We start from the raw sequence: 27,566 nt of genomic DNA, 5'->3' as shown, positions 1-27,566 counted from the left end.
CACAAGTGCTAGAGGAGCTGAATTGGTCAGGCAGCATCCATGGAAGGGAATAAAGAGTCAACGTTTCGGGCCGAGACCCTTCATCACGACTGGAAAGGAATGGGGAAGGGAAAGGAGGGCATGCTGGAAGGTGGAAAGTGGAGCCAGGTGCGTGGGAGATGGGGAATGAAGTAAGAAGCATGGAGCTGATAGGTGGAAATGGACAAAGGCTGGAGAAGAAGGAAGCTGATAGGTGTGGAGAGTAGATCATGGGAGAAAGGGGAGGAGGAGGGACATCATGGGAAGGTGATAGGCAGGTGAGGAGTTTAGAAGAGGTAAGAGGGGAATTGTAGCAGAGGGGATGGGGGTGAAATTACCTGAAATTGGTAAAATTGATGTTCATTCCATCAGGTTGGAGTCTACCCAGATGGAATATGAGGTGTCACTCCTCTAACCTGAAAGTGGCCTCATCATAGCAGTAGAGGAGGCCATGGACTGACATGCTGGAATGGGAATGGGGATTGGAAAAAAAATTTTTGGCCACTGGGAAATCCTGTTTATCGCAAATAGAGTGAAGGTGCTTTACAAGCGGTCTATATCGGGTCTCATCAATGCGGAGGAGGCCACATCAGGAGCACTAGATACAGTACATGGCCCCAACAGATGACCCCACTCAGGATCATCAGGACACCATCATCACCCTCATCAACTCTGGAGAGCTCCCATCCATTGCCACCAACCTCATAGTTCCCTGTCTCTACAAATCTGAATGTCCAGGTAGGCCCATTGTTTCTGTGTGCACCCGCCCCACTGAACTGCATACTATGACTCCACTTTATCCCCCTTGGTCCAGTCTCTTCCCACCTACATTCTCAAAACTTCACATGCTCTCAATCCCCTCAATTACTTTTAATTCCCTGGCCCTGGCTATCTCATGATCACCATGGATGTCCAGTCCCTATACACTTCTGTCCCCCTAACAAGAAGACAAATTTCTCTGCTTTTTTCCTCAACAACAGACCTGACTGTTTTCCCTCCACCCACTTTTTCTTCTGTTTGGCAGAACTGGTCCTCGTCCTCAACAATTTCTCCTTCAGCTCCTTCCACTTTCTCCAAACTCAAGGTGTAGTATTGGGCACCTGTAGGGGCCCCAGTTAAGCCAGCCTTTTTGTTGGCTGTGTAGAGCAATCTTTGTTCCAAGTCTTCCCTGGTAATTCTCCCCAACTCTTCCTGCACTACACTGGCGCTGCTTCATGCACCCATGCTCGCTCAACAGCTTCATCCGACTTTGCCTCCAGCTGCCACTCTGTCCTTAAATTCACATGGTCCATTTCTGGCATATTTCTCCCCTTTTTTTCATCTCTCTGTTTCCATTCCTGGGCACAAACTGTCTACTGATAACTTTTATAAACTGACTGACTCCCATAGCTGACTTGACTATACCTCTGTCCACCCTGTCTCTGAAAATGTAGTCCCTTTTACTCAGTCCCGTCGTCTCTGCCACATCTGTTCCCAGGATGGAGCTCTCCTTTCCAGGACATCAGAGATGTTCTCCTTCTTCAAAGAAAGGGATTTCCCTTCCACCACCATTGATGCTGCGTTCATCTGCATCTCCTCCATTTCCAGGATATTTGCCCTCACCCCATTTTCTCCACCTTAACAGGAAGAGTTCCTCGTGTCCTCACCTACCACCCTCTGAGCCTCCACATGCATCACATCATTCTCAACTTTCACCTTTTGCACCATCGTTGCCTCTCCCACTGTCTTTTTTTGCCTAGGGATGACTCCCTTGTGATTCCCTTGTCCATTCATCCCTCCCCACTAATCACATTCCTGGCACTTAACCCTGCAAGTGGCAGATGTACTTTCAGGGCCACAAACAGTCTTTTCAGGTAAAACAACATTTCACCTACAAATCTGTTGGGGTCATCTGCCATATTCGGTGCTCCTACAGGTGATGGAGCCCAGGCAAGGGGTTGCTGTACTACACTTACCGAGGAAAGCCAGACACGTGAAAGCTTGGGAAAAGGAAAAGAAAACGAAACTGAGCATGTTAAGGCTTTTCATATTCTGTAAGGTAAAATCCAGCATTGGGTCTGTGGGTGTGGAGCAACTGTGCATGGTGGGTGAAGAGCCATCTGAGGTGGTTGAAGGGAATGGGGTAAGATGACAATTTCACTGGCGCAAGGGTTTGGAATTCATAAATTAATCTTTTGTCTCTTCACATTGATTGTGAAAGGATGTGTCATTGAGGATGAGGATTTAATTTCAACGCATGACTTCATCTAGCACGCTGTTGAAATCAGATCATTCTTTTTCACTGTGGCACTTATCATATACAGTGCTTGTGGAATTTAACAATGCTTTCCTTGGCCGGTGATTCATTAGCTGCATTAGATCATCGCCCAAGACCAGCTGTGAACTTGAGGGTCTGGGGTCAAGGACTGGAGGCCTAGAAGCGGAGGAGAGGCTGGAGGCCTGTGTGTGTGAAGGGTGGGAGGGTGGGGTATGGGGCTTGTTTTGTTGTTGTCTTGCTTTGTTCTGTTATTCAAAGTTCGAAGTAAATTTATTATCAAAATACCTACTGTATGTCACTATATAAAACCCTGAAATTCATTTTCTTGCAGGCATAATTAATAAATCCAATAACCATAACAGAATCAAAGACAGACCAAACCAACTGGGTGTTCAGTCAGTGTGTAAAAGACAACAAAATGTGAAAATATAAAAAGAAATAATAATAGTAAATAAGCAATAAATATTGAGCATATGAGATGAAGAGTTCTTGAAATTGAGTCCATAGATTGCAGGGAACATTTCAATGATGGGCCAAGTTGAGTGAAGCAAGAGCCCAATGGTTATGGGGTGAGACGTTCTTCCTGAACCTGGTGGCATGTGTCCTGAGGCTCTTGTACCTTCTTCCTGATGGCAGCAGTGAAAGGAGAGTGTGACCTGCATGGTTGGGGTCCCTAATGATAGACACTGCTTTCCTGTGACAACGCTCCATGTAAATGGTTTCAGTGGTTGGGAGGGCTTTATCTCTGATGGACTGAGCCATATCCTCTATTTTTTGTAGGATTTTCCGTTCAAGGGCATTGGTGTTTCCATACCAAGCTGTGACGGAGCCAGTCAGTATACTTCTCACCACACATCTATATTTGTTTGTCAAAGTTTTAGACTTCAAGCAGAATCTTTGTAGACCCCAGTGGAAGTAGATGCACTGCTCCGCGTTCTTCATAATTGCACTTATGTGCTGGGCCCAGGACATGTCCTGTGAAAGGACAACACTGAGGAATTTAAAGTTGCTGACTTTTTCCACCTCTGATTTCCCCAATGAGGACTGGCTCATGGACCTCGGATTTCCTCCTCCTGAAGTCAATAATCAACTCCTTGGTCTTGCTGACATTGAGAGAGAGGTTGTTGTTGTGGCACCACTCAGCCAGAAGGTAGTGAATCTGTGAAATTCATTGCCATAGATGGCTGTGGAGGCCAAGTTATTAGGCGTATTTAAAGCTGTGGTAGATAGATTCTTGATTAGTAAGGGTGTCCAAGGTCTTGGGGGGAAGGCGGGAGAATGGGATAGGGATAATAAACCAGCCATGATGGAATGGCAGAGCAGACCTGATGGGCCTCATTCTACTCCTACTTACTCCGTAAGGTCTTGTTTTGTCAGTATTTGTTTGCATAATGCCCTTATCCTTCTTTGCTTTGCCTATTAGAGGAGAGCTGGTTTGGCTACAGTTCTATGCAGCTGGTAGCTGTCAAGGACTTTGCTAAGCGTGAGTGCTTCCCCCACCTAAGTGGACATTTAACCCATTATAAGAGTCAGGCTGAGTTTAACTTTTCTAGATATCCACTTGTATGAACTTTACATCTGATATCATAAGATCAGGAGTCCTGGAAAAGGAAATATCTTTCCTAAAGCTCCCTCAGGCCAGGGATTGAAGCATCTGCCCTTGTGGCCTGTATGACTCAGTATCACATTATCATGGTGGATCTGATCATCTCAGTACAGCTGTCTGATAAAACTATACTCATCCAATTTTGGCATAGGACTTACAGATGGATATTTTGAACATTAAGCTGTTATTAGAAATCAGTGTTTCTCACGCTCTGTGATGTCCATATTCTCTTCTTAACCAAGCCTCCTTCCCCTGTAAGACACCTCTTCCTCTGTCTGTAACATGAGCCTTCTTGCCCTTCCTCTCACTATTACCCTCTTCCTTCCCTTTCTTCCCCTCTGCCTCTCTATCCCCTCCTCAGGGGTATTTCTGAAACTATGCTTTGTCCAGACTAAGACAGACAAGATCTTGCATCCAGTGTTAAAATGGGAGCAAGTTTAATGGTGTTGCTTGTCTGGTAATCTCTCAAATCATGCAGGTTTCCCCTTGTGTCTCCTTGCAGGTTCTGTGTAACGGACCAGGGACATGTGTACCTCCCTGCATATCTGCCCTGTTGCTTGGAATATTTGGAATGAAGAAGGTGCTGATCATCTACGTCGAGAGCATCTGCCGTGTGGAAACTTTGTCCCTTTCTGGGAAGATATTGTACTGGCTGTCAGATTACTTTTTCGTCCAGTGGCCCACACTGCAGAAGAAGTACCCCAAGGCAGTGTTCCTTGGTCGACTGGTTTGAACATACTGTAGCTTTGGAGTCTGGGACACTGATTGTACAGATAATGTTTGCTTGCAGATGCTAGGAAGCAGCTGCAGTCCAGAATAAATCACGCTCCATACTCCGTAAGGAGGAGAACTTGCACTGAAAAGTTTGGTGTGAATTTATAATTTTGTGGATTTATTCACTGGATTGACGTATACAGTCTCAAGATTGTACCAGGCCGGAGAACAAAGTGTTAGCCATGAACAGTGTGAGGGAGTCAGTGTCCAAATAAATGAACTTACAACATTCTAAACACTAATAGATTCCTTTGTTACTCCCACTATTGGGGATTACTAAATAAACAGTATGATTGTCATTGCACCCTTTCATTATGAAAGTTTATCTATGCATGAATCGCTAATTCTCTTACCCCTATGAATTTTGATGGGTTATGTCATGTATTTAGTGATAGTTAAAGCCTTTTTCCCCTCACAAGACCAACAATTTTAATGGATCTACACCAACTAATCTTCTAACAGTTCACTGCAGTCCATGACTACAAATCAACATAAAGAAAAATGCAGAGTATGTTACATAATTGCTCGCCCCACTCCACTTGCCCATCACCCTGGCACTCCTCCGCTCCTCCCAGCCCCTTTCCATCTGTCCTCCCTACCTCTCTTATTTAGTTCCATGTACCACCTTCCTTTCCTGTCAGATTCCATCGTTTGCAGCCCTTTCTTGCCTCCATCTGCCATCTCTCAGCCTCCATCGTTCCCTCCTCCATCTGCCAATCACTCCTTCTCACCTGTGTCCACCTCTCACTCACCAGGTCATGCTCTACTTTTCTCCTTTCCCTCTTTATACTACCTACTTCCCCTCTATCTGTTTAGCTGAAGTCTCAAGACTCTCAATCCAAAATGTTAACTGTCCATTTCCCTCCGCATATATTTCCTCACCCACTGTTCATCGCATTTTTCTCAGATTTAATATTGTACTTTTCTTGATTCATACTAGCCCTTTGCAAGAATGAGTGTTGAAACTATATTCATTGCATCTTGAAAGTAGCAGGTAAGCATTCAAGGAAGATGCAGACTCCATTAGCCACCCCAAACATTCATTCCCTCCACCACTGACAAACAGCGGCTACAGTGTGTGCCATCTTCAAAATGTGTCACAGTTACTTGATCAACAGCATCTCTCAGATCCTTTTACCATCAAGAAGGACAAAACCACCAGGTGCAGTGAAGTTAGACCATCTGCAGACTCCCTTGAGGTTGTGCAGTGTCCTTACTTGGAAATGTATTGCTGTTCTTCCATAATTGCCAGATCTAAACCCTGGATCCCCCTTCTCAATGGCACTGTGGAAATACCTTCACCAGAAGGACTGCAGCAGTTTGAAACATCTCCTTCCCAGGGCACTTAGAGATGAGCAATAAATACTGCCCTTGAGTGCAATGCCTATATTACCTAAAAATGAATTTAAAAATTTTTTAAAAAGAAAAATCAGAACTAAAATCTGAATTTGCTCCCGATGTCCTGCAATAGGAGTCAGTTAGAAAATCTGCCTTAAACTTGGCAGGGGTTCAATGTGTACAGAATGCAATAATAACTCATGGGCATCAGCCAGCTTCTTCCCTTTCAGTATTGCTGAGTTATGGTAATTATATTGAAAATGAATTAATGTGCAGATTCCTATCCTGACCTCAATGTGTCATGTTTATTCTATGTGAAATATAAATGCTGTTTATCTGCATTATGAACAGACACCAACTCAGACTGGAGTTTAAAGAGTCTTCTGAGGAAACTTCACAAAAATAGATTTGTCCTGCAGACCTCAATTCATGCAGGCTGCAGCTGGGAGCTACAAATCACTTCCGGGATTAAAAGAGGAATCTATTTGTATTTATGCTACTGTACTCATTATAGATGGACTCGCTTCAATTCCATTAAGCTCCTTAAACGTCCACTTCACTAACAAGGGCCAAGAGGGAAAAAAACTGCAATTTGAGGTGGTGAATCAAAATCAACAGTTGAAGAATAACAAGAAGCTTTGCTAAAGCATTGAACATTCATTATAATGTGCTAAACAGAAAGTTAAGATGAAAAACTGTTATCATTCGATATTGCAGGGATGTGTAAAGGGTCTGCAAAAGGAATTGGGGCGGCATGGCAGTGTTGCTCCTCTTCTTACCCCTTTCCTTCTCTTCCCCTTCTTACCCTTTCTTTCCTTTTACCCCTCTTATCTCTTCTCCTAACCTACCCATCACCTCCCACTGGTGCCTCTCTTCCTTCCCTTTATCCCATGGTCCACTCTCCTCTCCTATCAGATTATTATCTCTCTACAGCCCTTTACCTCTTCCAACTATCACCTCCCAGCTTCTCACTTCATCCCTCCTCTACCACCGTTACCTAACACCTACCAGCTTGTACTCCTTCCCCCACCCCCCACCTTATTCTGGCTTCATCCCTTTTCCTTTCCAGTCCTAATGAAAAGTCTCAGCCTGAAATGTCAACTGCTTATTCCACTCCACAGATGCTGCTTGACCTGCTGAATTCCTCCAGCATTTATGTGTGTTGCTTTACATATTTGAACTTTAAATGTTTTTAAACTTGTCTGCCCCTTTACCACATTGCATTTTGCACTCGGTTAAAAATAACTCTGTGTCAAGCTTTTGGTTACTTGCCTTAATATCTGTGTATACAGTACCTAAAAAATGTTCTCCCTTCCCAAGAAGTTTTCATGTTTTATTGTTTTACAACATTGAATCACAGTGGATTTAATTTGGCTTATTTGACACTGATCAACAGAAAAAGACTTGTGTCAAAATGAAAACAGATCTCTACAATGTGATCTGAATTAATTGCAAATGTAAAACACAAAATAATTGTGATTGCGTAAGTATTCACACCTTCAGGTCAGTATTTAGTAGATGTACCTTTGGCAGAAATTACAGCCTTGGGTCTGTGTGGATAGGTCTCTATCAGCTTTGCACAACTGGACATTGCAACTTTTCCACAATCTTCTTTACAAAACTGCTCAAGCTGTGTCCAATTGCATGTGAATTGTGAGTGAACAGCTCTTTTCAAGTCCAGCCACAAATTCTCAATCGTGTTGAGGTCTGGACTTTGATTTGTCTTCTCCAGGTCATTAATTTTATTGTTTTTAAGCCAGTCCTGTGTAAATTTGGCTTTATGCTTAGGGTCATTGTTTTGCTGGAAAACATCTTCTCCCAAGTCACAGTTCTCTTGCAGACTTTGTCAGATTTTCCTCCAGGATTTCCCTGTATTTTGCTGCCTTCATTTTACCTTCTCCCTCCTCGAGCCTTCCAGGGCCTGTTGCAGTGAAGCATCCCCACAGCATGATGCAGCCACCACCGTGCTTCACGGTAAGGATGATGTGGTTTTTGATGTTGTGTGCCGTTTATAGCATCTGGTCTGATAGCCAAAAAGCTCAATTTTGGTTTCTTCAGACCGTAGAACCTTCTTCCATCTGACTTCAGAGTGTCCACATGCCTTGTGGCAAACTGTAACTGAGATTTCATGTGAGTTTTTTTCAACAGTGATTTTCTCTTTGCCACTGTCCCATAAAGCTGTGACTGGTGAAGCACCTAGGCAACAGTTGTTGTATGTGCAGTCTCTCCCATCTCTGCCACTGAAGCTTGTAACTCCTTCAGGATTATCAAAGGTCTCTTGGTAGCCTCCCTCACTAGTCCCTTTCTTGCACAGTCACTCAGTTTTTGAGGATGGCCTGCTCTAGGCTGATTTACAGCTGTGCAATATTCTTTCCATTTCTTGATGATTGACTTAACTGCATTTCAAGGGATATTCAGTGACTTGGAAATTTTCTTGTATCCATCTCCTGACATGCTTTTCAATAACCTTTTCGCTTGGAGTGTTCTTTTGTCTCTGTGGTGTAGTTTTTGACAGGATACTGGCTCACCAGCAGTTGGACCTTTCCAAATACAGGTGTATTTTTACTATGATCAAATGAAACACCTTAACCACACACAGGTTGATATATAGCTAGTGCACCTTTACTAATTATGTGACTTCTAAAACTCATTGACTGTAATAGTGATGATATGGTGTGTCATATTAAAAGGGGTGAGTACTTATGCAATCAATTATATTGTGTTTTATATTTGTAATTAATTTAGATCACTTTGTAGAGATTTGTTTTCACTTTGGCATGGAAGGGTCTTTTTTCTACTGATCAGTGTCAAAGAAGTCAAATAAATCCACTGTGATTCAATGTGGTAAAGCAAGAAAACATGAAAACTTTCAAGGGAGTGGATAATTTTTATAGGCACTCGTATGTTTAGCAAAATTAATTTGATTATCTGTCTATTAAGTACTTCCATAAACCACAAGTTAAAGGTAGGGGAAAACTTATGGATCAAAATGGGGAAGGAATGAGATCTAAGTGATTTTTGACTGTGGAATGATTGTTGGCACCAGACGGGGTGGTTTGAGTTTCTCAGAAACTGCTGATCTCCTGGGATTTTCACACACAACGGTCTCTAGTGTTTACAGAGAATGGTGTGAAAAACAAAAAAAAAACATTTAATGCATGGCAGTTCTGTGGGCAAAAGCGCCTGAGAGAGATCAGAGAGGAATGACCAGACCTGTTCAAGTTGACATGAAAGCAGCAGTAACTCAAGTAGCCATACGTTACAACCATGGTGTGCAAAAGAGCATCTCTGAATGCACAACATGTCTAACCTTGAAGTGGATGGCTTACACAGCCGAAGACCACAAGCATACAGTCAGTGGCCAATTTACTGCCTCCTACAGCTATAAAGTAGCCACTGAGTGTAGTCAATTAACACAGAAAGAGACCCTTCAGCCTGTCAAGTCCATTCTGACCAACAACATTTTTCTCCTTGGAGCGACAGAGGATGAGAGGTGACCTGATAGAGGTGTACAAGATGATGAGAGGCATTGATCATGTGGATAGTCAAGAGACTTCTTCCCAGGTTTGAAATGGTTGCCACAAGAGGACACAGGTTTAAGGTGCTGGGGAGTAGGTACAGAGGAGATGCCGGATAAGTTTTTTACTCAGGGTGGTGAGTGCATGGAATGGGCTGCTGGTAATGGTGGTGAAGGCGGATTTGATAGGGTCTTTTAAGAGCCTTTTGGATAGGTACATGGAGCTTAGAAAAATAGAGGGCTATGGGGAAGTCTAGTAATTTCTAAGGTAGGGACATGTTCGGCATAACTTTGTGGGCCGAAGGGCCTGTATTGTGCTGTTGGTTTTCTATGTTTCTAAACACACTTTTACACAAGCCCTACACTATTTCCATTTAACACTGCATCTCTACCAACACCCCCCCCCCCACTCCTGCCCACCTCAGATTCTACCACTCACACACACATTAAAGACAATTTAAAATGACCAATTAACTTGCCAACCTGCACATCTCTGTTATGTGGGGGAGGAAACCACAGAAGAACATGCAAACTCCACACAGACAGCACTGGAGGTCAAGATTGAACCATTCCTTTGTTCTGAACTGACCTGGAATATGTCAGCGTGGACTTGAAACCAAAACCTTTAGGCTGTTAGAGAAGGTTGGGACCACTGAATGAAAGGAATTGGAGGGAGACTAAATATATTCTGAGCAGGTGTGAAGAGGTTTGGCACAGACCAGAGCTTCATGGAAGATGACAGAAGTTAAAGAAAATACAAAATTTAAGAAGGAGTCATTGGATAAAGGGAAGGCTGCTGGGCTGGAAGAAGAGAGAAGTGGAAACTAATGTGTTCTTTAGAGATTGGGCTTCCAATTACAAGCAGGTTGCAGGAACCATTGGGAAAGATTAATAACAAATGTAGAACATAGTACTCCTGCAGAGTACAGGCCCTTTGGCCCACAATGTTGTGTCAGCCTTTTAACTTACTCTAAGATCAATCTAACCATTTGGTCCTACGTAGCCCTCCATTTTTTCTATCATCTAAGTGATAGAAACGTATTTGCCTCTGTCACCAAAGCATTCCATGCACGAACCACTCCCTGTGTAAAAATAACCTAACTCTGACATAACCCCAAACCTTCCTCCACTCATATCAGCCATTTCTGCCCTGGGAAAAAGCTAATCTGCTCAATCTGTGCCTCTTATCATCTATGATAAGATTAACTAGAATAATACCAGACAAAAGACAGGTTATACTCAAAAGAGGTCAAGATGCGGATAAGCAGAAAATATCAAAGAGACAAATTCTGGAAGTGTTTTTAGTGGGTACATAATAAAAGTTCATTCATTGGTAAATCAGTAACTAATTAAGTAAAACAGGACTATAGATAATTTTCAAACAAAAGACTATTAATAGCCTGCACTGAGGTTGCTATTGAAACCAAATGTGGTGTAGTCATAGCTAAACTGGTTTACATTGTCTCCTGATTCGGACAGGTATGGGTTTTTGATACATCTTGGACATTTGAACCAATGGCCTTTGTCTCTTGACTGAGGGAGTGTTAGATGAGATGCACTTTGGAGAAGATATTGAACCAACTACTATTTCAAGGATGGTGCAAGCAATGAAACATTATCTATGCACTTTGAGGGACTTCACTGAAGGTAGATTGGTTGCAGCATTTCCTATCTTGCAGTTCTTAAGTACACTTCAAAGATTTTGTTTTAGCTGTAAGTGGCTTTAGAGGTCTTAAAGTTTGAAAGGCATTCTATAAATACAACCAGCTTCAGACTGGAACTAGCCAGAGAGTGGTGAACCCATGGAATGCTCTGCCACAGACTGTGGTGCAGTCCAAGTCCGTGTGTGTATTTGAGGTGGAAGTTCATTTCCTGATTGATCAGAGCATCAAGGGATATGGCAAGAAGGCAGATGCATGGAGCTGAATGTGATTTGGGATCGGCCATGATGGAATGGCAAAGCGGACTCAATGGAAATGATCATAAATGGGACAAAGCAAAGTATTATTGGAATACAAACGAGGGAAAGTTTACAGATGCTGGAAATCCAAGCAACACACACCAAATGCTGGAGGAACTCAGCAGGTCAGACAGCATCCATGGAAAAAAAGTACAGTCAATGGTACGGTGGAGACCTTGTATGTGTTGCTATTATTGGAATAGCTAGTTCCAATCTGAAGCTGGCATATATAATGTGATGAATCGTCATCTTTGCTAAATGTCATCCTAAGGTTAATCATTGGTACTTAATTGCTTATAAATTCCATTCACTTTCACATGGCTAAGAAGCAAAGAACAGAATTGAGATACCTAGTACTTCGTGAGCAACTGTTACAATGATAGTTCTATTGGATCAAGAAGAGTAAGATGAGGGGATACACAGCAGTCCTCATAGAGGGATCAGAAGTGGAGAGAGCGAGCAATTTCAAGCTCCTTGGTGTTAATCGCTCTGAGGATCTGACCTGGTCCCAACATATCAATGCAACGATAAAGAAAACAAGGCAGTGGCTATATTTCATTAGGAGTTTGAGAAGATTTGGTATCTAACCTAAAACACTCACTAATTTCTACGGATGTACTGCGGAGAGCATTTTAACAGGCTACATCACCATCTGTATGTGGGGGGCTACTGCACAGGATTGAAATAAGCTACAGCGGGTTGTGAATTTAGCTCCATCATGGCCACTAGCTTCCATAGTATCAAGGAGTGGTGCCTCAAAAAAGCGGCTTCCATCATCAAGGGCCCCCTCCACCCAGGTCATGCCCTCTTCTCATTGTTAAAATCAGGAAGAAGGTACAGAAGCCTGAGGGCAGGGTCTCGACAATTCAGGAACAGCTTCTTCCCATCTGCCATCCAATGGACATTGAACTAATGAACACTACCTCATTACTTTTTTATTTCTGTTTTTGTACTACTTATTTAATTAGACTATTTAATATGTATACTTACTATAATTCAATTTCAATATTATATATTGCATTGTACTGTTGCTGCTGATTTCACGACATATGCCGGTGATATTAAACCTGATTGTGATTCTGAAGGTATCACTGACAGATCATAAGTACTGCAACTGGAGAAGTTTCTGTTGTTAATACTCATACGTTAAATTCTTCTCATGTACACCAGTACCATCCTAAAAATAGCAGAATGAAGTGAAATGTGAGCGCATTAAACAATTGTGTGTGAACATTCCTGATTGGAAGGTGATCCCTGTCGGGCAATGGTTCCATGAAATATTACTTGATGTTTTTGGTCCCATGCTTGAAGGTTCATACTTCACACAACCACTAGCAGGGTGACATTAGAGTGCAAAAATTCCCAAGAGGGTCAAGACTTCTTCAGATATCAAGTAAATTAATTCTGTGTTCATGCTTTTTAAAAAATTAACGGAAAAGAGCTTATATGATTATTGTAAAGTACCACATCTTGAGTAAGGGTTATTAGGGGTGCCATTAAATGCTTATTTCCTAATTATTTTCAAAATAAAGATGAATGTTGTTGTGAAAAATATGACCATTAGAAAATTAGTAAAATGGAAGTTTTGAAAATTGGTGTAACAAGACAAATCAAGCACCCCAGTGAAGGAGCCATTGAAGTTTTCAGCATGGAAGCATATCCTTTGGCCTATCAAATCCATGAGAAAGCCTTTCATAAATCCCACACTAATCACATCTTATTCACTTGATGTTCACATCAGCTACTCCCAGAGTCCACCACTCACCTCCACAGCAGGGAAATTTTACAGGAGCCAACTATCCCACTAATGTGCATGTCTTTGGGATGTGGAAGGAAACCAGAACACTCAGAGAAAGCCCATTCAATAACATGATATTGCACAAGCTCCACAGAGACAGGATTGAACCCAATTCACTGGAGATGTGGGATAACAGCTCTACCAACTGTGCCTCTTTAAGTGTTGGTAATTTTTAAAACTTCTGTATCCTGACGAGGACTATGTGATTAACTATATTAAATGCTGATAGATAATTGCGTGTTAGCAGAATTAGAGGCAATGGGAACTGGGCAGGAAAATGAAGTTGAGGCCAAAGGTCACCTCAACCATTATCTGAATGAAAATCAGAGCAGGTTGGAGGGGCCAAATGGCCTACCCCAACCCCATTTATTATGTTTTCACGTTGATTAAAGATTTGACGCTGCAGGATGTTTGACAATGATAAATTCTAAGTTTCCCATTCTGCATGACAGAAAACAAAGAAATGTACCTACTACCCCATCAGTCTACACATCGAACACATTATTCTCTGCAATATCTATCATCTCTAAAGGGATCCTACAACTAAACATACCTCTACCTCCTCATTCCACGATTCCCTTGTCCATTTGTCCTTCCCCACTAATCTCCCTCTAGCCACTTACTCCTGCAAGTAGCCTAGGTGTACACTTGCCCCTGAACCTCCTCCCTCACCTCTATTCAGGGCCCCAAACAGACTTTCCAGGCGAAGCAACAGTTTACCTACAGATTTGCTGGGGTCACCAACTGTGTTTGGTGCTACCAATCCAAACTCCTATATGTTGGTGAGACTTCGTAAATTGGGGACCGCTTTATCAAGCATCTCTGCACTATCCACTACAAGTAGGTCTTCCCGGTGGCTAAACATTTTAATTCCCTGATTCCTGTTCCAAAGTGTCAATCTATGGCCTCCTCTTGTGCCATGATGAGGGTCACCTTCACATGGATGACAAGCAGGAGGAAACAAAGAACAGAATTGAGATATATGGTACTTTGTGAGCAACTGTTACAATGATAGTTCTGATGGATCATGAAGGGTAAGAGGAGGGAATACACCAGTCCTCATAGAGGGATCAGAAGTGGAACTACCAAGGTGGAGGAACAACATCTTATATTCCATCTGGATACCTTCCAACCCGACGGCATGAATATTGATTTCTCCTTCTGGTAAACAAATTCCCCACCCCAATTCTATTCCCCACTCTGACCTTTTATTTCTTTTTACCTGCCTATTGTCCCTCAGTCCCCTCCTCTTTCCCTTTCTCCTATGATCCATTCTCCTCTCGTATCAAATTCTTTCTTCTCCAGCCCTTGACCTTCCCCCTCCCCCCCCCCCCAACCTGGCTTCACCCATCACCTTCCGGCTAGCCCAGGGGTGGGCAAACTTTTTGACTTGTGGGCCACAAAGGGTTCTAAAATTTGACAGGGGGGCCGGACCAGGAGCAGATGGAGTGTTTTGGTAATACACCTCATAAGAGAAAATAAAATATCATGGGATATGTAGAAAACATGTGCTTTAATTTCAATTGAAAATGAACAAATGCATTACAACAAAATATCTGTCTTTGAAGTCCCATGGTATTTAGCTATTTATTGAAATGACTTTTAAAACACTGAAAATTAAATGAATAAAATACAGCTTTTTTTTAATAGTAACAGTTATTATTTTAAAGCACTGAAAATTCTGTTATCCTTCAAGATATTATCATCATCACTCTCCTCCTGACTGTCTTTATTTCAAAAACGGTAGGAGATGCAGGTCTACTTGTCCTGCTCCTTCTTATTCAATTGTCCCCTGTGCCAAAACTCAACAACGACCAGCACAAAGACAGAACAGTGACAGCGCGCCAGTATGCGGAGCGCATTATTTGATCTGGAGCGCATTTTTTATTTTGAGAACGTACGTGCACCTGCGCACTACTCATGTCCATCACTTAACAGAAATGACATGTAACATGTAAGGCTTATTGAAAAAAATATTTTCAAATGCATTTTTTACATAACACAACGAAGAAACTTATTTTTAATTTCAATGGGAACAGTGTTGTTGGTCTCCCTTTTTAGCCAGCGCATCAAAGTCTGGATTTAGTTTTGTCGTGGCGATTCTCAGGATGGATCTGAGGTGTTGGTCAGTTAACTTGGATCTGTGGCTGGCTTTGTTGATGTTCATGATGCTGAACGCCTGTTCACACAAATAGGTCAAGCCGAACAAAGAGTAAAGCGCAAATGTGGAGTAATACGCTGCACCTCAACAAAGGTCAATGTGTAGCGGTGTGCTACATGCAGCGCTAAAATTATGACACGGAGTCGGTAACTGCAGTCGAAGAAAATAACTTTATTCGAAATCCCCAGGCTCACTTTTAAGCCTCTCTCAACCTGCCCCCCCGCGCAGAGGCTCCAAAGCTCTGTGCTCGCAAATCCCCGCAGGCTATTTCCCTTAGCCGGAATGCTGGCTAATTGTGAGCCAGTTCGGATGTGCCAGGAAATGGGTCGCCACAAATGTATATAGAGTGCGTCATCTATTGGGAAAACGCCAGAATTGCGGGGGGGAAACGTTAACAAGGTTTATTAATATTATTTCATCAAGTTCTGCGGGCCGGATTAAAAAGCTTAACGGGTCACATATGGCTCGTGGGCCGTAGTTTGCCCATGCCTGGGCTAGCCTCTCTTCCCTTCCCCCACCCTTTTATTCTGGCATTTTCCCACTTCTCAGTCCTGAGGAAGAGTCTTGGCCCGAAGCATTGACTGTTCATTCTTTTCCATAGATGCTGCCTGACCTGCTGAGTCCCTCCAGCGTGTTGTGGGTGCCGCAGCAAATAAGTAAGTTATGAAACAATTTACGCTGCTATACTCTAGGTTAATTAAATTATGCATATGGATTTAATGCCTCACTCATTATAAGTGGCAGAATGAATATTTACACTGGGAAATTAAGCAGTAGCAATTAAAACAGGCATATACTGTAAGTACTTTTGCATTTGTCAATTGTTCCGCAAAACATTAGCACATATTAAGTTCATTGCTACTCCCCCATGTCTACAGTACATTTATAACTTGCACATTTGTTAAACACAAACTTATTATCTTTTAAAATAAATTAATTGACTGTGCACAATCACTTGCACATTTGAAAGGTACCTTACTTCCAGATTGTGCTAATGAAACTGGAAAAAAATTGTGAAAGCAGACTATTCATCATAGTGAAGTAAAATTTCCATCCTCCACTTAGGGCCTTCTGGATCCCATTCCCAAATCACAGAGATGAAGTAATTAGAATAGAGGTCTGGGTTTTCCTGGAAAATATCAGCAGTATAAGTGTAAGATATTGTGAACTTCCTGTTCAGCATTTCCTTTGGTTTTGTTGACAATGCTCTATTAGTGAACCTGCCCCAACATGCTACCATTTAATTTGACGTGTCTGCTTTCAGACATCTCTGGCAAATGTAGACTCTGGAAAAAAGTTGCAGACCTCAGAGCAAGATTGCAGTACCAGAGGGACATTAGGGACTGTACTTTGCTTCACGGAAACATGGTTAACCTTTGCCGTTTTGGGCACAGTGCTCCACAAAGACCTGTTAGTTCTGTCTTTTAATGGTAGGAGAGTGGAGTAGGCTTTGTGGTTAATTCATTGTGGTGTATATATGTGATGGCTCTGTCTCAATCCTGCTCATCCAGTCTGGAGTATCTAGCAGTCAAGTGCCGTCTGTTTTATCTGCCAAGGGAACTTTCCACCACATCCTGGTAGCAGTGTACATTCCACCTCAGGCCAATATCAGGCAGGCACTGGAGGAGCTGAGACCGTGATTATCAGTCACGGAACAGCACACCCAGATGCCTTCCTTATCATTGTGGGGGTTTTCAACCAGGCCAGCTTTAAGAAGTCTCTGAACAGCTACCACCAACATATCATCTGTGGAACGAGAGGAGCCAACACACTTGACCACTATTATATCACCATCAAGAACACTTACCATGCCATTCCATGCCCGCACTTTGGAAAGTCCGAATACCTGGCTGTACTTTTGCTCCTAGTGTATAGGCAGAGACAAAAGACTGCAGCACCAGTGGTGAGGACCAAGGAGGTATGATCAAGGAAGGCAGAGGAGTTCTTGCAGGGCTAGATTGAGGCAGTGGACTGGATGATATGCAGGGATTCATCCTCAGATCTGAATGAATACACCACAGTTGTCACCAACTTCTGTGGATGACTGTTTGCCTCCAAGAACGTACTGGACATACCCAAATCAAAAGCCATGGATAAACTAGGAAATCCGTAGTCTGCTGAGGGCTGGTCCATGGCATTCAAGACCAGTGATCCAAAACTATACCAGAAGTCCAGTTACGATCTACAGAAGGCTACTTTAAAAGTGAAAACAATTCTCATTGAATTTAGTGATGGAATCAGATGCGCAGCAGTTCTGGCACGGTTTGCAGGCCGTTACTTCCTGCAAGGCAAAACCTAACATTTCGAACGTCTGTGATGCTTCACTCCCAGATGAGCTCAACACCTTCTATGTCTGCTTTAAAAGGGAAAATAAAACTACACCTGTGCAAATCCCCGCAGCATCTGGTGACCCTGTGATCTCTGTCTCGGATGCTGATGTCAGAACATGAGAGTGAACCCTCACAAAGTGACAGGCCCTGATGGTATACCTGGTAAGGCACTGAAAAGCTGTACCTATCACCTGGCTGCAGTACTCAATCTCTCACTTCTATAGGTGGAGGTCCCCACCTGCTTCAAAGGGGCGGCAATCATACCAGTGCCCAAGAAGAGCTGGGAGAGCTGCCTCAACGATTATCACCCAGTGGCACTCACATCTACTGTGTTGAAGTGCTTTGAGAGGTTGGTCAAAAGTCCTGCCTTAGCAAAGACGTGGATGTGCTATAATTTGTCTATTGCCACAATATGTCTACAGCGGACACTATCTAACTGGCTCTCCACTTGGCCTGGGATCACATGGACTATAGTAAAACCTACATCAGGCTGCCATTTACTGATCCCAGCTCTAAGTTCAACAACATCATACACTCAGTATTACTGAACAAGTTCCAAAACCTGGGCCTCCATACCTCCCTCTGCAAACTGGATTCCTGATGTCCTCATTGGTAGACCACAGTCAATGCAGATTGGAAATAACATCTCCCCACTGACAATCAACACTGACACACCTCAAGGATGCACGCTTGGCCCACTGCTCTACTCTCCCTACACCCATTACTGTGCGGCCAGGCACAGCTCAGACACCATCTATAAATTTGCTGATGACTCTACTATTGGTGCCAGCATTTCAAATGGTGACATTTCAGCTGGTTAAGTGGTGTTGAAACAACAACCTTGCACTTAATGTCAGTAAGACCAAGGAATTGATTGTGGACTTCAGGAAAGGTAAGTTGAAGGAACACACATCAGTTGTCATCAAAGGATCGGAAGTGAGCAGTGAGCAGTTTCAAGTTCCTGGCTGTCAACGTCTCTAAGGATCTAACTTGGGTCCAACAGTTATAAAGAAGACATGTCAGTGGTTATATTTCATTAGGAGTTTGAGGAGACTGGGTACATCAACAAAGACTCTCGCAAATTTTGATAGATGCACGTGGAGAGCATTCTAACTGGTTGCATCACTATCTGGTATTGAGGGGTCACTGCACAGGATCGGAAAGAGCTGCAGAAAATTACAAACTCAGCCAGCTCCACCACGGGCAATAGCCTACCCAGCACCGAGGACATCTTCAAAAGGCAATGCCTCAAAAAGGCAGCATCCATCATTAAGGATCCCCATTGCCAAAGATATTCCCTCTTCACATTGCTACCAACAAGGAGGAGGTACAGGAGCCTGAAGACACACACTCAAAGTTTTAAGAACAGCTGCTTTCTTTCTGCCATCAGATTTCTGACCTCTACCTCACTTTTTTTTCTTATTTTGTTTTCAAAGTTCAAAAGTTTGAAGTAAATTTTATTATCAAACTGTATATATGTTATCACATTCAATCCTGTGATCTGTTTTCCTGTGGGCATACTCAATAAATCTATAGGATAGTAGCTATAACAGGATCAATGGAAGATCAACCAGAGTGCAGAAGACAACAAACTGTGCAAATGCAAATATAAAAAAAAGCAATAAATAATGAGACCAAGAGATAAAGAGTCCTTAAAGTGAGATCACTGGTTGTGTTCAAAACCCTGATGGTTGACGGGTAGTAATTGTTCTTGATCCTGGTGTGGCAAATCCTGAGGCTCTTGTACCTTCTACGTGATGGCAGCAGCAAGATGAGAGTATGACCTGGGTGGTGGGGATCTCTGATGATGGATGCTGCTTTCCCACAACGACTTTGCATGCTCAACGGTTGAGAGGGCTTTACCCATGATGTACTGGCCTGAACCCACTACCTTTTGTAGGATTTTTCACTCAAAGGCATTGGTGTTTCCATACCAGGCTGTGATGCAAGCAGGCAATACACACTCCACTGCACATCAATAGAAGTCATACTGAGTCTCCACAGATTCCTAAGGAAGTAGAGGCGCTGCCATGCTTTATTCGCAATTGCACTTACGTATTGGGTCCAGGACAGGTCCTCTGAAATAATAATAATAATAATCTGCCAACCCTCTCCACCTCTGATCCTCCAATGAGGACTGGTCATGGACCTCTGGTTTCCTCCTGAAGACTATAAACAGTTCCCTGGCCTTGCTGACATTGAATGAGAGGTTCTGTTCTGTCACCATTCTGCTGAATCTTCAATATCCCTCCTGCATGTATAATTATTGGAAAGGTGCAGAAAGGAGCAACAGCAACCCAATGGCTTGGCCTCTACAGCCGCCTGTGGCAACAAATGTCCACAGAGAGGGTCTTTAGTCTTCTGTATCTCTTCATTCCCGTGACCAGTGTTCACTTGTTACAGCCTCTCAGCTGAGTACAATCTCTCCGGAAGCTACAGATGAATGACTGCATGGCAATGTGAAATATGATCAAATGCTACACATTTATCAGCCCTGTATCTCTGGGTGGAAGTTGGAGGCAAAGTTGACGAAGTCGATGGGGAAGCAGCACCGATGCAGCGAAGGAAAAGCGGTGGGCCGACAGGTTATAACCCCATCTGGCCTTTTTTAAAAAAAGTTTCTGCAGAAGCCGTTTCGGCTGAAAAACGCAGCACGGACTTTCCAACGGCTGGGGGGGTGGGGGCTCTGATTTATAAGAGATTGATTTTGTTTTCTGTGTGCCTGGGTGGCATACCTGTCGCCAGGGTGTTCAACTCCGCACGCTGCTTAAGCCAACACGGGCTGATGATTATCTCCGCTGACTGCCAGCTTGGAGTGGGTTTGCTCATCTCCGCTGAAGGTGCGAGACCCCTCCTGTCAAAAGTATCCGTCATTATGGGTCTATCCCGTAAGCGGTACTGCAAGTTTTCGGTAAGGCGAATGTCTATCTCCGCTTTATTCTACGAGCAGCTGAACTTGTCCACCCCCGTACAGCGCCCCTAACCGCACGCTTGACCGGTCGGCGGGGATGACCAAACGAGCTCTTTCCGACGCCACCCACGGCCATTACTACCGACGCTCCGGACTCCGCCGTCGGGTGCTGTGCGCGAACAGCTGGCCGGAGGCTTATGGCCGCCGCTCGCCGTCTTCAGCCGGCAGCTCCCTCCACCCCCGAAAGGTTTCACCGTGAGCTTCCCGGTCTCCATCCCGGCTGTCCGCCGTTGTCGTTCTTTTTCGTAATTTTTTAAAATTGAAGTTCATCATCAAACATTTCCATAAGATGTATTTCAGACATTGTATCTCATCATATATATCACAAATATCATTATGAAGGAGATGTTGTTGACAATCCAAACTGGGGTTTGCAAGTGAGGAAATTTCACAAGGAGGTATAGAGGCCAAGGTCATGAAGCTTATTGATTAGTTTTGAGAAGATGAGATGGTATTGAATGCCTAAAGACCATACTGATGTATGCATCTTTGCTATCCAGATGTTCCAGGGTTGAGTGAAGAGCTAATGACATGGCATCTGCTGTGGACCTGTTGTGCCAGTAAGCAAATTTGAGCGGATCTGCGTCGTTTCTCAGGGAGGAGTTGATATGTTTCATCACCAGCCTCTCAAAACACTTCAACACTGCATGTAAGTGCTATTGGATCACAGTTATTAAGGCAATTTACCACATTCTTCTTAAGCGCCATTGTAATTGAAGCCTACTCGAAGCAGGTGGGTACCTCAGACAACCGAAGCTAGAGGTTAAAGACCTCAGTGAACACTCCAGCCAGCTGATCAGCACAGATCTTCAGGTCTTCCTTGATGGTGGTAATAAGAAAAGGGAATGTCCCTGTTGCTGAAGGTCCTTAATAATAGATCTGTTTTCTTGAGACACTGCTTCTTGAAGATGTCCTCGTTGGTGGGAGGGCTGTGCCCTGGCTAAATCTATAACTCTTTGCAGCTTTCTGCAGTCCTGTGCACTGAAGCCTCTATATCAATCGGTGATGCAGAATGTTCTCTGCTATCCATCTATAGAAGTTTGTAAGTGTCTTTGGTGACACACCAAATCTCCTCAAACTCCTAACCAAGTGGAGCTGCTGGCATGCAATCTTCATCATTGCATCAATGTGTTGGGCTCAGGACAGATCCTTTGAGATGTTGATGTCCAGAAAGTTGAAGCTACTCTTTCCACCACCGATACAGGATGTGTTTTCCCAACTTCCTCCTCCTGAAGTCTTCAATCTGTTCCTTGGTCTTGTTGATGCTGGTTGTGAGATCTTTTTTGCGACACCACTCAACTTGCCGATCTATTTCACTCCCATAAACCTGCTCATCCCCATCTACGATTCTATCAACAACAAAGGTGTCATTGGTGAACTTACACATGGCTTTTGACCTCTGCCTAGCAACACAGTCAAGAGTGTATGGAAGGTAGAGCAGTGGGTTAAGCACGCATCTTTAATTGATAATTTCAGATGTTATGATCTCCCAATAAGGAAACTGAGGATCCAGTTCCAGAAAGAGATACGGAGGCTCAGGTTTTGAAGTTTGGTTATTCGTACTGAGGGAATGATGAACACCGAGCTATAATTGATAAGCAGTAGCCTGATAAATGTCTTGTTGGATATCCCTGGAAGCAGCAGTTGTTCATATATTATCCCAGCATGGGTTTAGACCATATAAATAGGATTCATGTTTCACACTGTTGTACATAGTTTTCATACTTGTAGATTAATGAAATGGTGTAATACAATATTCTTGGCTCTGTTACATGACAACACACATTAGTCAATGTTTAATATGAGGCATTTTCTCATTGGACATCCATGATCACTTCTTAGCTCTGCTTTTGCCAGTCAATGATCTGTGTCTACTCCAAGAGCTATTATACACTGTGTGCTGATGTCTCATAATTCAATAGCCTGAAACAGTGTATTTATGACTATTGCCAGATGGTGAAAAATACCTCAAGGGTGTGTGCTTAGCCCACTGGTCTAATCTCCCTACACCCACGATCTTGTGGCTAGACACAACTCAAACGTCATCTTTAATTTTGCCGATGACACAACTATTGTCAGCAGAGTTACAGATGGTGGAAAGGAGGAGTACAGGAGTGAGATAGATCAGCTGGTTGAGTGGTATTGAAACAACAACCTTGCATTCAACGTCAGTAAGACCAAGGAATTGATTGTGGACTTCAGGAAGGGGAAGTCGAGGGAATACACACCAGTCCTCATCAAGGGGCCAGAACAGATCTATCCTTGGCCCAACAAATTGATACAATTACGAAGAAGGCACATCAGCAGCTATATTTCATTCGGAATTTGAAGAGATTGGTGTATCAGCAAAGACACTCGCAAATTTCTACAGATGTGCTGTGGAGAGCATGCTAGCTTGTTGCATCACCATCTGGTATGGAGGGGCCACTGCACAGGACCAGAAAAGGCTGCAGGAAGTTTTAAACTTTGCCAGCTCCATCATTAGCACCAGCCTCCTCGTGAGGCTTAGATTGATCTTAGAGAAGGTGAAAAGGTCGGCACAACATTGTGGGCCGAAGGGCCAGCACTGTGCTGTAATGTGCAGTGGTCTATTATGTGAGTGCCAACTACGCCTGTAGATTGTTTTACACTATATCCACACATTCAGCATCAAGACCTTCAAAAGGCGATGCCTCAAAAAGATGGCATACATAAGGATGCCCATTACCCAGGATATGTCCCCTTATTATTGCTACCATCAAGGAGGACGTACCGAAGCCTGAAGCCACACTCTCAATGTCTCAGGAGCAGCTTCTTCCCCTCCAGCATCAGATTTCTGGATGGATTAAGAACCCATCAATACTACCTCAGTATTTTTCCCTTTTCTACACCTCTTATTTAATTTAGTTTTCATTTATATATATATATATATATATTTCTTACTGTAATTTATAATTTTTATCCTCATGTATTGAGATGTGCTGCTGCAGCAAAACAACAAGTTTCACGACACATGCCAGTGATATTAAACCTGATTTAGATTCTGTCTGTTGGTGTTGGCAGCTCCGCAGAATACCTCCATACATTCCAAAATCACTTAAGCTATGTGCTTTCACAGTAATTAAATACAGCTGGATGAAACAGAGAATTATTGACTTTGATCTGGCAAAATTCCCGATTAAGAAGGGACACTAATATTAAAGGTTATGAGAGACACTGACATGGGTTTGAAATCTTCCAAGAGTATGACGACAAATTAGTTTAGTCACTGTTCCAATTCAGACTTGGTGTAATATATCCCTGTGATAGTTACAAAGCCTTTTAAGGGAGGTGCAAAATATGCTAGTGTAAGCTGATTAAATAATACGTGAACGCTTACAAAAAAGTTTTGCTCTCAATAATTTTAACACCTTGCTGCAAAAGTAAATATTTATCGCACATTATTGCTGTGAAGGAGAGGTATCTTGACAGATGATAAGGGGCATAGATAGAGTGGATTGCCAGAGCTTTTTTCCTAGAACAGAAATGGCTGATATGAGGGGGCATATTTTAAAAGTGAGAAGAGGGAAATACAGGGCAGGGGTTCCCAATTTGCCCCTTGCTTAATGGCCCACAGCATAATAAAGATTGGGAACCCCTGGTACAGGGGGATGTCAGAGGTAGGTTCTTTACACAGAGTGATTAATGTAAGGAATGCCTGCCAGGGATGGTGATAGAGGCAAATACATTAGGGACGTTTAAGAAACTCTGGAATAGGCAGATGGATGTTGAAAAAAATGGAGGGTTATGTAGGGTTAGATGTAATGTTCCATGTACTATTATATGAGGGCCAACTATGCCTGTGGATTATTTTACACCATAACCACACACTCAGAATATCAAGTGTACTTTTGTCACTGAATTGTGAATTTGGCTTCTTTTCTTTTTTTAAAATCTGATCCAGCTATCACTTCAAATCTAATTTCACTTCAGTGCTACTAAAAAGCAAGATGAAATTGAACCTTTCAGTTTAGAAATCCTTTGCATTTCCCGGTCCTCAGAACATTTCAGTTGATTTAATGTCTATCTCCCTCTTCCATCTTTTCACCAGTAGGAAGCAAGGGAAGAAACTTCTGTGATCCTGGCAGAAATTTGCCTACCTACCCTAGACATGGGTGAGGAAGCAGAAGACTGGTGGGTGGCTAACGTTCTGCCTTTATTTAAGGAGGGCCGCAAGGATCAGCCAGGGAGCTACAGGCTGGTGAGCAGAACATCAGTGATGGGTACGTATGTTACCGGAGGGAATTCCGAGGAACTGTCAGTATTTGGAAAGGCAAGAACTGGTTAGAGATTGTCTGCATGGCTTTATGCATGGGAAATTATATCATCGGAATTTGACTGAGTTTTTGGAAGAGCTGAGCAAGAAGATTGACAAGGACAGGGCGATAAATGTTGTGTTCATGAACCTTTTGACCACTTGGTAGATTGGCCCCAAAGGTGAGATCACACGGGATCCAAGGTGAACTAGCCAATTAGATATAAAATTGGCTTGGTGGAATGAGCATGTATTGGGTTTGTTTTTCAGACTGAAGACCTGTGATCAATGACATACTGTGGAGATCAGTGCTGGGTCCTCTGTTTACAATATATATTAACAATTTAGATTAAAATTAAGGTGAAATATTTAGTAACTTTGAGGAAAACACCAAAATAGGTGGTGTGGTGGACATTGAAGTAAGTTAGTCAACTGGGAAAATGACTAAGGAATGACTTATGGAATGGCAGCGCCAAGAGATGCATTTTAGGAACATAAACCAGAGCAAAACTTGCACAGTAAATGGTGAGCACAAAGTACACTGCAGATGCTGGGGTCAAAGCAACACGTACAACAAGCTGGAGGAACTCAGCAGGTCGGGCAGCATCCGTGGAAACGAGCAGTCAACGTTTCGGGCCAAGACCCTTCATCAGGACTTGAGTCTCGGCCCGAAACGTTGACTGCTTGTTTCCGTAAATGGTGAGGCCCTGGGGAGTGTAGAACAGAAAGACCTGGCTGTACAAGTACATAATTCCCTGAAAATGGCAACACAGCATGGTGAAGAAGGTGTTTGACACCCTCATGAGTTAAAGTTCAAAGTTAAAATACAAAGTAAGTTTTACTATCGAAGTACATATATGTCACCATATACAACCCTGAGATTCATTTTCTTGTGGGCATTCTCAGCAAATCTACAAAATAGTAATTATAAGAGTTAATGAAAGACTACCCCCAACTGGGGCATTCAACCAGAGTGTAGAATGCAACAAACTGCGCAAATGCGAATGTAAATAAATACCAATAAATAACGAGAACATGAGCTGAAGAGTCCTTGAAAGTGACCGTTGGTTGTGGAAACATTTCAATGATAGGGTGTTATTTGAGTGGTTATCGCCTTTTGAAGATGTCATGTTCTAGCTGTGTAGGATGTTGGTGAAACCAGATGTGTAATACTGTCACAGTTCTAGTTGCTATACTGGATGTGATTATGAAGCCAAGAGTTTGACACTAAGGAAACATTCAGTAGTCTTATACCAGTGGGTTAGAAGCTATCTTTGAGCCTGGTGATACATGTTTTCAGTCTTTCCTACCTTCTGCCAGTTGGGAGAGAAAGTTCAGTGAGGGTGAGGTCTTTGATTATGCCCACTGCTTTAGTGAGGTCATGGAGTGGAGGCTGGTTTCCATAACGTGCTGTTGCATCCACAACTCTCAAGTCTCTTGTGGACATGCACAGAGCGATTGCCACGCCGATAGAATGCTTTCAAAGTTCAAAATACATTAAATTATCGAAGTATGTATATATTACTTACCTCCGTACAGGCAGCCACAAAACAAAGAAACCCATTAAAAAATAGAAGCCTGTCAAACACCCAGTATACTGGGGGAAAATGTGGAGTCAATGAAAATAAGCAAATAACGTTCAGAACTGAAGTTCATGAAAGTGAGTCCACAGCCATGAAGCCAGTCACAGCCGATTCAGGAACTGAGGCCACAGTCTCAGTTCAGTGCAGAGATGAGTAAACCTCAGGGAGCAGCGAGCTGAACCGGCATGTCCCTCACCTCCAGTCCCGACACCCCAACCCTCTCAACCTGGCCCAGCACTTAAATCGGACAAATAGGGGGTCATTCCTTGTTCTCAGACATGGGCCCTACTGCTTCAGTACACTCTCGTGCACAGGATCCATTTGTACTAATAAAAATTAGTAAGGTTGTTGACAGGGACATGCCAAACTCCTTTAGCCTCCTGAGGAAGTAGGGGTGGGTGAGCTTCATGGAGTCAGTATGGTTGGACTAGGACAGGCTATTGATGATGTTTGCTCCAAGGTACTTGGACCTCTCAATGCTATCAACTTTAACATCGTTGATTAGACAAGAGCAAGTCAGCACTGACTTCCTGAAGTCAGCGGCCAGCTCTTTTGTTTTGTTGACATTGAGGGAAAGGCTGTTGCCATGACACCCTGTTACTAAGTTCTCAACCTCCTTCCTGTTCTTCAATTCATCATTATTTGAGTTGGAGCAGAATCTGGCTGCACGGCCATGAGTGTACAGAGAGTAGAGTTGGGGGCTGAGGACGTAAATGTGTGGAGCAGCAATGTTTCGAATAATTGTGGCAGAGCAGTTGCTACCTGCCCTTACTGATTGCAGTCTGTTGCTTTGGAAGTGTGAAAGGCATTTGGACTGGTTTACGAATAGAAAAGGTTGAAAGCAAATCGAGGTATTTCTGCAGTGATTGGCATGAGTGAGTCGTGCTACAGGGCCTGCTTCCGTGCTGTAGAATTCTATGAACCTTTGACAATCTGGTTGGAACACTCCCTGCCATTTCTACTTATTGTTGCCTTTGGAA

The 27,566-nt window shown here is 43.1% G+C and overlaps 1 protein-coding gene and 1 long non-coding RNA gene across 3 annotated transcripts in view; both read left to right on the top strand.

Annotated features, from left to right (window-relative positions):
• alg14 (ALG14 UDP-N-acetylglucosaminyltransferase subunit) overlaps positions 1 to 7,303 on the top strand; it is a 111,481-nt gene extending 104,178 nt beyond the window's left edge. Inside the window, exon 3 of one of the 2 annotated variants that reach the window (XM_059983953.1) lies at positions 4,384 to 7,303. In XM_059983953.1, coding sequence (XP_059839936.1) covers positions 4,384 to 4,614 — 231 coding nt within the window. In that variant the 3' untranslated portion in view covers positions 4,615 to 7,303. The remainder of the gene's footprint in view (positions 1 to 4,383) is intronic. The other variant, XM_059983952.1, reaches the window with a different exon arrangement.
• Positions 7,304 to 16,103: 8,800 nt separating this feature from the next.
• Positions 16,104 to 24,959, top strand: LOC132401769 (uncharacterized). The gene is made up of 3 exons (XR_009514699.1): positions 16,104 to 20,670; positions 21,231 to 21,379; positions 24,803 to 24,959. It is a non-coding gene; the product is annotated as an uncharacterized LOC132401769 (long non-coding RNA).
• The last annotated feature ends 2,607 nt before the right edge of the window (positions 24,960 to 27,566 follow it).

This window comes from Hypanus sabinus, chromosome 11 (genome assembly GCF_030144855.1).
Source record: "Hypanus sabinus isolate sHypSab1 chromosome 11, sHypSab1.hap1, whole genome shotgun sequence".
NCBI lineage: Eukaryota > Metazoa > Chordata > Chondrichthyes > Myliobatiformes > Dasyatidae > Hypanus > Hypanus sabinus.
The sequence above is the reverse complement of the archived record's forward strand: the minus strand, read 5'-3'. Positions and strand labels throughout refer to the sequence as shown.